General features: G+C 34.5%; 1 protein-coding gene across 1 annotated transcript; it reads right to left on the bottom strand.

The window, feature by feature from the left end:
* Positions 1-832: 832 nt before the first annotated feature.
* Positions 833-1,288, bottom strand: LOC145687499 (protein CFDP2-like). Its single transcript, XM_081760981.1, has one exon. The coding sequence runs from the start codon at positions 1,286-1,288 to the stop codon at positions 833-835; it is 456 nt and encodes a 151-aa protein (XP_081617107.1).
* Between the last annotated feature and the right edge of the window lie 10,680 nt (positions 1,289-11,968).

Below are 11,968 nucleotides of genomic sequence, written 5' to 3'. Positions count from 1 at the left end.
TGCCTTCTTTATCAGTTTCGCCGGTATCCCGTCTGTCCCAGCTGCCTTATGATTCTGTAAGCATCTTATTACCTCTCTTATTTCTTCTTCATCTGGCCCTTTTGTTATTTCCTGCTCTTGTGACTCCCACTCAAATTCCTCTGTTTCCACATCGTCCATTCTAGATCTTGCTCTGTTGTCTGTTTCATCTTCCGTCTTAGGATTTAGCAATTCCTGAAAATAATATCTCCATCTGTTCGTAATTTCTTCTTGTTTTGTGGCGTTTGATCCATCCTTTTTCCTACATGCTTCTACTCTTGGCTGATATCCTATCCTAAAATCTTTAATTCCTTTGTAAAATTTCCTGTTTTCTCTCTCTTCGTAACTCTCCTGAAGGTCAAGCATCTTTTTTCTTTACCATTCTTTCCCTCTCCCTTTTTTTACTTCTTAAAAGTTGTTGATGGCTAATGTTCTATTTTACTAGTATTTTCCTTGGCTCGCTTTTGTTTTCAGCTGTAGCCACTTTCGCCTTGCTTCGTTCCTTTCTTGAATAGCTTTATCACACTCTTCGCCATACTATTCCGTTCTTCTGTTTCTTTTTCCCATTCCGATTATTTCATGTGTAGTATCTTTCAATATTCATTTTATAGCTTCCCATTTTTCTTTGATGTTTCCTTCTTCCTTCTAATAAAGTTAGGTTCTTTTAGTTACCCCTCTTCGTATTTTTGTGTTACCCCTTTCTCCTTTAATTTACTCAAGTCGTAACTTCTATTTTCCTCCATCTAGCTCTTTTTCCTCGTGGATATTCTTTGTTTTGTATTTGATCATGAATGGTAGGGTTGCTGTCCGCACCTCAATATCTTCTTACATCCTCAATGTCTGACTCGTATTTCCCATCGATCATCATACGATCTATCTGATCCTTTGTCCATCCATCAGGGGATATCCAAGTTTCTTTATGCGGAAAAAATGTGCTGCTTATTTTCATATTTCTTGTTGCTGCAAAATCTATCATTCTTAATCCATTTTCACTCGTTTCTTCATGTTTACTACGTTTTCCTATTGTTGGTTTCCAAATGTCTTCCTCTAAAATCTTTGCGTTCCAATCTCCCAGAATTATTTTTACATCATGCTTTGGAGAGTTCTCATATACATTTCCTAGTTGATTATAGAAGGAGTCCGTTTCCATTTCCTCTTTCTCTTCCGTCTGAGCGTGGATACTAATCAGAGTAATATTAAAGAATTTTCCTTTTATTCTTATCTTGCATATTCTCGGATCTATTATCTGGTAGTCTATTAGCGCATGCATAATTCGCATGTGTATAGCAAAGCCAGTACCGAATACATTTTGTTTTTCTCCATTCTTTATGATTATATGTTCTTTTAGAGGTATCGATTCTACGTCTTTCCATCTTACTTCTTGTAAGACAGCGATTTATTTGTATATTATATCTCTGAAAACTCATTCTCCAGAATTCTCGCAGCTCCAGGTTGGCACCTAGGCTTCTCACATTCCATGTAGCCAGTTTCAACTCCAATCCGCACCAAGGTCGTGATTACAGCGTGTTCCTGTTTGCGTTGTGGTTACAGCGTGTCCCTTTTCTCCAACGGGTAAACGTGTTCGTTTGGAACTTACGATCGTGTATCGTGTTCCATTTGACATCAAATCGCATCAATGACGTACTGCTGACCACCGACTGTTATCATCTTGAGTTTGCAATATTTGTCTTCGTGAGAAAACACACATTCTGGCGTGTATGCTTAGAGTACATAACTTTCAAGGGCTATGGGGAAACGATCATTCTACTTCCGGTTCGACGACGTTGCGAATCGTAAGAGTAAGCATATTTCCATCTTTTAATATATCCTTCCACTTGTGAAAGTTCCAATGCGATACTCGTCGAGGAGTTGGATAGCTTTCCTTGATCCTTAGCGTTCCATAAACGCTGATAATTAGCGTGGTAATAAGTATTGAAGTTACCTGTCATATGAAAATTGACCCAGTCGCAGAATTTTATGGTGCAAACTTTTGAAAATTTCTTGATATTCGTATATTTTTTTTACTCTTTGAATTCGTAACAGGGCATTCGTCAGTTTTAAGACTTGGAATAATAACATAATTAGTATTTAGGGATTTAGGATTTAGATTTCGGGGCTTTCGGCATCTATGGCCATTTAGTCCGCCACGCATCGAGCACACTATCCGGGGAAAGGGAAGGAAGGAAGCAGCCTGGGACCCATAAGTTAAGTCCCACCCATTTGAGTCGTTTCAATGAAGAAAACCCAGGAAAGCCTTATTCAGGATGGCTGGCATGAAAAAGCTTTCTATACTTTTTCGGCCGAGTGCCCCCACCGGGAATCGAACACGGGATTGCTCACTAAAATAATTCGGGTAGTGCAGACCTAACATACATTACATGTGTTATTCACAATATCTGGACATGAGTCTTTAAGCCTCTGAAAGGAGGTTCAAATAGAGATCTTTAAAGATGAAACATACAAAATGACCAAAAAGTGGACTTGATTCCATTATGCACTGAACGCCCCATATCATCATGCCAAACACAAAGACAAAATTGCTTCATTTGTTTCATTTAGTTATAGTTTCTGCGTTAATGTGAAACCACTCACTATAAATATTCTCTAATGTTATATACAAAAATACTATCTTAGACCACAATAGGAAAAAAGAAGCAAACAAGTTATTAGTTTCCGGTTTTTTTTCCACCTGTAAACGAAACAGCTGTTGGACAAAATTACAGAGAAATAATAAACTTACTTTACGGAGAGTACATACCGATCTTTCTTTCTACTTGTCGAGGCCACAACCAACTCGTAGAATGCAGTAAAGGATGCATTGCTATTTAGAGCAGATCATAAAAATGGACAATCTCCGTGTGTTCAAACTGTCTTTCCAACAGGGGAAAAAAAAAAAAAGCAAAACCTGCCCAATTGTTATTCTTGCAGTGGTTTCTTAAACTGTAACTGCTTCTGGTTGTTTTATTGTTAATTTTTTTGTCAACATTTATTCTTTCATCTTTTTTTTTCCTGTCTGTTGGTTTTTTGCTTTGAATACGTCAAGTGTACAATACGTATATAACAGTGGTCACATCCTAACGGACGACCTTGCAAGAATGGGAAAAGCAATGTGGAATGCTCTTAAATTGTATTCATGCTGAGAGATAACGTTTGTCGTTAACGGCCCGGAAAAAAAAAAGATTTCATTACATTTTATAACGTCACTTCTGAGTCTATTCAAATAAACAAACAAACTGAATGTTGCAACAATGAAAGCAGAAAAAAAAATCATAATATGTGTATGCTGAATTAACGCCTGTGTTGTTTCACATTACAACTGCTATTTATTTATTAACCAAGATCAAGCAGCATCCGTGGAACCATGTTACAACTGAGACAGTTAACAATGAAATATAGGAAAGTTATTTGGAAAGAAGTTAGCTTGGACTAATATTTAAAGCCATCGTCTTAGTTCGCCTAAAGAAAAGTTCTGGAGAAATTCGTATTCCATGTCCTCTTAAAAAGCCCTCAACACCCATATATTATGCTTGTACGTCTAGTATATCCAAATAAGCATATACTAATAGTGTGATAATAATTCTCTTAAGGACAAATTTCACGAAACCCTGTTGAATTGAACCTAAAACACAGATAGGATTTAGAAAAAACATATACAAAATTAAAATTTCCATTCAGAATATCTTATGAGCTCTAGTAAAGGGTCAAAAACTTTTTGGGTTCTCTTTTGCAAAATCTTGTCTGATCTGCAGTCTATGGTTTATGATGGAGAACGTTTTGTATAAAATGTTCAAGTTCTTTGGCGCAGCAATTAAAAAAAAAATGTCTGGTAATGAGTAAAGTCAGTGGATTTATTCTCTTCAATTGTTCTACAAGGTCAAACTTGATTCCAAGTATTTTAAAGATGAACAAACCACTTATATGTTTCGCCAATACACTCAATATTATTTGAACAAGCACATTATATGAAAGTAATAAAAATTAGTAACTTATACATTTTAAAGTCTATTCCTTATATATTTGTAGGATTAATAAGAATGTAGGACCAAACAGGAAAATTCCAAGGAAATCTACGGACGCGATATTGCTTATCATAAGCTTACTTAGCGTGGGAACGAATCAGAGCTTATGAGAGAGTCAGATAATACTGTTGCTTAATAACACTAGTTTCATTAATACAAAAATATTTTATTTTAATCTTTACCATGTGGATAATTCAGTGAATTTAATTTTACTTTAAACTCCGGCATATGATAAATTCGAGAAATTTAGTTTCATTTTAAATTTCAGCATATTTGAAGAATTTGAGGAATTTACTTTTAATTTAAACCTAAATATCTCTTTTATTTGAAGAGTATAGGATCATTTTACGTTTCAATACGTGAATAATTTGAGTAATTTAGTTTTATTTTAAATTTCAGTATCTGGTAAATTAGAAGAACTTAGTTGCATTTTAAAATTCAGCATATGAGTAATTAGAGGAATTTCACTTCACTTTAAATTTCAGCATCGGGGTAATTTGAGAGATTTAATTTCAGTAGTAACAGATATACTTAATTTATTTTATGTATCCGGATCAACGGAAATTTGGTTGATATTCTTCGACTTAGGTCCCAGATTTCAAAAGGTTCACAAATGCTTGTGTATGGGGTTTAACATATATTTTTTCACCGTAAACTACGTTATGAAGTAAAATCACTATACGACTTAGTAAATATATATGATGTTATTTCAGTGAGTTATGTCTAAGGTTTATTTAGGCAAAACATTTTGTTGAGATCAAATGTGTGCATACAATTTATGTTAGTGTGTCAAAATCTTTCTTTGACATATTGTGCGTTTTCTGTTAATTTTTCTTTATCGGAATCTTTTCCAATTAAAAACGAAAATCTGTGTAGTTCTATTTGTTTTAACATTCACACATATAATAGTAGGCCTAACTAAAATCATGAAAGGGGTCGCTATGGCTCAGTGGTAGAGCATTCACCTCTGGTGTATAGGGGTCTCTGATTCGATCCCAGCTCGTGCCAAGTGAACTTTGTGGCGGAAAAACACCGTGTGCGTTGGTTTCTTCGGGTTTCTCCCCTTTCCTCCGACTTTCTTCATTCCACAGTTTCACTCATTTCTCATCAACACCATCTCCTTTAGCCTAGCCGGCATAATCGTGGGATGTGAAACTCAAAGATTTCATTTCATTTTCATTTCTCTGCAATCATGAAGCAACAAAATGATCTTCCTATCATTTTTTACTTTCTAACATCCCACGTCCCCTTTTCCCAATCTTGAATGTTATTTCATTTAAGATGCACTTGGAGAGTTTATATTTAGCGACGATGTAAAGCATTTCAGCGCTATTTCAATTTTTTCAAGTACTTACAGGTTTTAAAAACACATTTCAATTTTCTGGCCATGGCACAATTACCAATTTGAGAGTTTCTCCGATATTTTGTCTTAACCTTTCGTTAAAAGACCTTCCCCAAAGGGAGGAGAAACATAAAGAAATATCAAGTTGAACAACATTCAAATAACTGCTACTTCTTTCTCATTATATTTAGAAATATCTAAAATACATATTTTTTTAAAAAAGAAAAAATCACCTTCAAGTGAAATGCATAAATGCCACTTTATTATAAGACACACTAAAGTAGATGACATTCTTCGAAACCTTTACCAACCAAGTGATTTGCATTTTTACAACTCTTCAATTATATGTATAACATTCCTGCTTTAGGAGAGGAACGACAGGGGAAGTGTGTTATTAATCATATAGACTGTAATTTAAGAATTAGAGATTCAACCAACATTTATAGTAAGTAAGGTTACAGGTGTGGTGGTGAAATTATAGCCAAATTGTAAAAAGTACAAAATTAAGCGACGACAGACGTAATTACATCTTATACACTTCTCCTTTTTTCTCACTGCTCTTGTGCTTATTTCCTTAATCTATGAACACAGTATCTTTCGTATTTTTTTTCTCTGTGTTGCTTGAAGGACAACATGTCATTAGATGAATCTCACGCATGAGAAATATATTAACAGAAAATACTCTGACTATTCCTACATAAAAATACAGTTAATGAGCAATATCTTGATACTTGTAGCGAAAAGGTTTTTTTAAACTTTCACGACATCAAGGATTTATCTTCTTGCTTTATTAGATTTCCACACTATCCTATGCATAAGAATATGGAAAGTGCTTATAGAATAGCCATGTAATTCTGTCCATCGACAGATACCAGAGTAAAATGGTAAAAGACATAATGGAGAAATGGATTTCTGACTTGAATTCAGCGTCTCAAGAGAAAATCCTATCCCCGTTCCTGTTCCTCTTGTTACCGGAAATGGTAGAAATATGCTATTTCCAGTTTCATTATTAATCACCATAGAACAGGAACTGCAAGATATAGCAATAATATTATATATAATGAAAATCATTAATTACCGTAATTTGTTTATTATTTCAGATGTGGATGGGTTGGTAATTCCACAAGATAAACAACGATGCCGCTACCTATAAGAACCAAAGCATTGAGTGATTTCGAACGTGGTCGGATAGTGGGACAATGCGACCTCAGTGCCAGCCAAAGACAGCTTTCCCAAAACCTTCAGATTCCATTGTATACTATCGATTTGGCTATTATCCAGTTTGAAAGACTTCAAAAGAAAGGTGTGACTCCACATTCTCACCGACCAGGCCCAACGCAATGCTAGTTGAGGATTACCGTTGAACTAACAGAGCTGTAAGACTTAAACCACAGCCAATATTGTTAAGAGGAAACAGTGGACGATAAACAAAATGCGACACAATGTTAACTTTTGGCGTCATATATTTTTTCTGATAAGTTCATAGTTTCCCAATTTTTATCCAGTGGACTCACATGGGTTTGGAGGCAATCTCTTCAAGAAATTCACTCGGACCACTTACAAGCAACGGTCAGATTGTGAAGGCAGCCATTTGGAGCTCTAAACGTTGTGAGTTGCTGGAATGTGTTGGCACGCTCAACAATGCTGAATACTTGATATTTTGAAGTGGTGTCTGCTTTCGACACTTTCTATAGAGTTGGTTCCAAATAACAACTCTGTTTCTGAAAGATGGAACCACTCTGCCCGAAATATCTAAAATTGGCAGACACGAAATGGCATTCAGAAACTTCCATGGATCAGTCAGTCCCCAGATATGAACTCAAATTGAACATGTCTGGGCTATTCTAGATTATTGCATCAGACACGTCCCCAAAAACTCTCTTCCCATGGAAAAGTTCCCTAATGTTTGAGTGGAGGATGGGCTAAAATCTCCCCAGGCCAAAATCATGGAACTCATTAATTCTCTCAGCGCTAAAGGTCGATCAACAGGATTTTAATTTGTATCCTTTGGTTACCATTTAGTTTCTGTATCAAGTGGATACAATTCAATAAAGGGAAAATTTTATAGAGATGTCTATTTACTTATGATATGTCTGTAGTAGATTGACATAGAAGATTTATAAATAGAGATGTCTATTTACTTATGTCTATAATATACACACAGAGATACAGTATATCATAAGTAAATAGATGTATCTATTTATAAACCTTTTTCTTTATTGAACTAAACCGACTAGATACAGAAACCAAAGTTATACATATTAAGAGCTTGTTGATTTATCTTTAGCTTTAAGCAAAGTCTTAACCCATTAGGGCATTTAATGAATGATCTCCACCATTTTGACCTGGGGGATTTTTGGGGAAACATAGAGGAACTTCACAGGAAGTGGATTGTTGGGAACACGTCTAGTGAGAGTGAGACAATGTAGAATAGCCCAGACATGTTCAATTGGTTTCATATCTAGGAACTGATGATATACAGATTCAGCGTCCCAAGAACATGTTCCATCTCTTCCCTTATTCACCTATTGAAACAGAACTGATAAACCTATCACAATATATAGATTCAGCGTTTCAAGAACAGGTTCCATCTCTCCCCTTATTCGCTTATTAAAACGGGAACTGATAAAACTATTCTTATATACAGATTCAGCGTCCCAAGAACATGTTCCATCTCTCCATTTATTAGCCTATTGAAACGGGAATTGATAAATCAATCACGATATACAGATTCAGCGTCCGAAGAACAGATTCTATCTCTCCCCTTATTCACCTATTGAAACAGAACTGATAAACCTATCACAATATATAGATTCAGCGTTTCAAGAACAGGTTCCATCTCTCCCCTTATTCGCCTATTAAAACGGGAACTGATAAAACTATTCTTATATACAGATTCAGCGTCCCAAGAACATGTTCCATCTCTACATTTATTAGCCTATTGAAACGGGAGTTGATAAATCAATCACGATATACAGATTCAGCATCCGAAGAACAGATTCCATCTCTCCACTTATTCACCTATTGAAACAGAACTGATAAACCTATCGACATTTTTTAGATTCAGCGTTTCAAGCACAGGTTCCATCTCTCCCCTTATTCGCCTATTAAAACGAGAACTGATAAAACTATTCTTATATACAGATTCAGCGTCCCAAGAACAGGCTTCACTTCTCCCCTTATTCGTCTATTGAAACGGGAATTGATTAATCAAAATTTCCGGGTTTGTGCCTGTTTACTCTGTTTCTCAACATTTCATATGTGCAAAAGATGCTGAGAATAGTAGAAAAGGAAAGAGGAATGTTAAATGTAATTGAAAACAAGAATATTATATGTAACTAAAAAGAGGAATATTAGATGTAATTAAAAGGAGGAATATTAAATGTAATTAAAAAGAGGAATATTAGACGTAATTCAAAAGAAGGAATAGGTATATTAGATGTAATTTAAAAAAGGAACATTAGACATATATAGAAAGAAGAAATATTAGATGTATTTTAAAAGAGGAATATTAGATGTAATTAAAAAGGAAGGAATATTAGATGTAATTAAAAAGGAAAGAATATTAGATGTAATTAAAAAGAAGGAATAATAGGTGTAATTTAAAAGAGGGAATTTTAGATGTAATTAAAAAGAAGGAATATTAAATTTAATTAAAGAGAAGGAATAGTAGATGTAATTAAAAGAAGGAATATTATATGTATTTAAAAAGAAGGAATATTAGATGTAATTAAAAGAAGGAATATTAGATGTAATTAAAAAGAAGGAATATTAGATATAATTAAAAAGAAGGAATATTAGATATAATTAAAAAGAAGGAATATTAGATGTAATTAAAAAGAGAAATATTATGTGTAATTGAAAAGACAAATCATTGGGTCACTGTCTAAGAAGACACTTTATTCTATGAGAAGTGAAAGAGGGTACGGTGGAAGGGAACCGAGGGAGGACGAAAGAGATAACAATGTTAATAAAAGGTATTCAGATGGAGAGTTGCTGCGTAAAATCGAACAGTTGTCTGAGGACCATGATACATAGAAGCTTTTCAATTTCAGACAAGTGATATGGTAATATTGGCGTAATATCTTTTATGATAATGATGGTTTTGACGTGTGTTTTCACTAACATTATAGCGAACCACTAGTTCTCATCAGATCATTGTTAAAATAATACAGTGAATTCCATTAACTGACCGTTATTATTATTATTATTGACTGTTACTATACAATATCAATCAATATTAGTATATTACTAGCAGAATGCTCGTTCTTCGCACGAGGAGAATAAGTTTCATTATGGTCATAAAAGGCACCAAAACTGTCACCAATCAACTTAGGGACCCCAAAAGCTATGAATTCGACACTCTATCGCTCATTTCCAATTATTTTTACATATCACAATCTCCTTAGGAGTAATAATGGGAGCTGAATTTGGATTTAAACGGCATCGGAAGTATCACAATTCACCTCAGCACCCCGAAAACTGGATTCGAGACTAATATAAGTTATTTTCGTTTATTTTATATATATATATATATCTTCCCCCTCCCCTAAGTTACACCGCCCAAGTGAATTAACAAAAACCATCCTAGGCCCGAACCCCATCTATGTTGAAAATTTGATCGAGATCGATCGGGTGGGTCAAGAGTTATTGAATCACAAACATCGTCATTTTCATTTTTATTTATATAACGTATTATAGCAAAACATTTGACAACGATTCTTTGTAAATTTAGTAAAAAAAATGTTACAGTAAAAGTTAAAGGACGTAGTTACCGTCTTCTATTAGTAATGTGAACACCACAGGGACATGTCTTCACAACAAAAATAGCAAACACATCATACATTTTGGTCTGAATATTTCACAATACATATATATATATATATCTAAAAGAGCTTAATGAGATGTTTTCTCAACTAAGGAGATCCACCCGATAATTTTCAATCAAGGTAAGCAAGTTTATCAAAACCTACATGCACTTCTCTAAATAATTCTGTTGCTTGGAGACATTTATTTCTCTGCAAATTAGTGTAGAAATACGGTAATTACATTAATGTTAAATGTTACTTTTAAAACACTTGTAATTCTTCTCAAGGTCGCTTTGTATGGACTGATATTCAACGGAACGTGTGGAATTTAACGTAAGTAACAGAAATTATTACATTAATTATTACCAATTTGATTGGTGATTTGAATGCTGAATTACAGTGTTCAATAATTCAATTAAATTCAAAGTGTTATTTACTATGTAGAAAATAACAAGGCTTGAATTGTTTTTCCTTATTAAAGTATTTGTATTCGATTTTTAAAATGTTATTTACTGTACTCTGATCGAAGTAAGATAGGAGTTAATAGTTGAAAACCTTATGAAAATTTGTGTTGGGAGGGGAAGCTATGTAATAAGGTTATTAAGATCACCGAGAAAGGGGCCAACCATAAACTCGTAGTGGTAGTTACAAATAGAGGGTTTCTGTAGAAAAGAAACTACAATGTTGTCGTCTTGTAACACATGCTCAAAGGTATTTGTAAACTGAGATGAAAGAAACACAGCGGAGTACCCATGACATGGCACCAGGGCAACTACATGCTCATCCAAACATCAATTCGTTTCTAGGGGGCTCTATGGATCAGTGGTAGAGCACTTACCTCTGGTACGTCGGTCCCTGGTTCGATCCCCGACCAAGTAAGTCTGTGGTGAACAACATCATCTCCATGGGTTTTCTCGGTGTACTCTCGTATCCACCAACCTTTTCATTTCACCTATTCTCCCATCATCATTCACTCGCTTTAACCGTTTGTCTTCCTTAGCCTAACAGGCATAACCGTGGAACGTTAAACGGAGGTATTTCAAAACCACAAAGTGACATTTCTGTAATTCAAATCTTCTTTTTTACTACAGAATTATATACTAAGAATCATAAGTTTAATACATGACTAAGCTACAATTAGATTTAACTTAAAAAAAAAACTAAAATCTAACCACAATACACATTTACTAGTATTATTCTGTGTTACAGCTTCAGCAATATATGATCATCTTATTTAGACACATCATTAATTTGTGTGTGTTAGATACAGACATCATACACTATTATCAGACACTTGCGTTAGAAAAGTTTAAGTTATATGTAGTTTCAAAGGTAGAATGAGCAGTATTTATTTATATATATTTGCACACAACTAACACGTCTATTGGATCGTTTCTCTGTGAAGAAAACAAATTTTGACTCCGACAATACAGTGCAAACTTCCTGCCCTTGGAGTCCATGATATGCTATGGTAGCATTGCTGACTTTTGCTAGATAATTTGTTCTCAGCACATTCACTCTCTCTCTCTCTCTCTCTCTTTCTCGCTCTCCCTCTATTGTTTTCTAGACCTAGGTTTGTAATTTCATAATTCAATTAGTTCCCAATGACTTTTTGATGCTGATTCAACATAAGGCTACGAGTAGTAACAACTCTGCTCTTCGGGAGCATTACCAGCCTAATAACCAGCATAAAATTAATGAAAATAGTCAATGAAATGTGTATACAATCACGATATTTTTGCCTGTTGTAGAGTATCAAGTGATGCATTGAATTTTTCATG

Source organism: Thermobia domestica, chromosome 1, assembly GCF_964235325.1.
Source record: "Thermobia domestica chromosome 1, izTheDome1.hap1.1, whole genome shotgun sequence".
Taxonomy (NCBI): domain Eukaryota; kingdom Metazoa; phylum Arthropoda; class Insecta; order Zygentoma; family Lepismatidae; genus Thermobia; species Thermobia domestica.
This window is presented reverse-complemented; position numbering and strand designations above follow the sequence as displayed.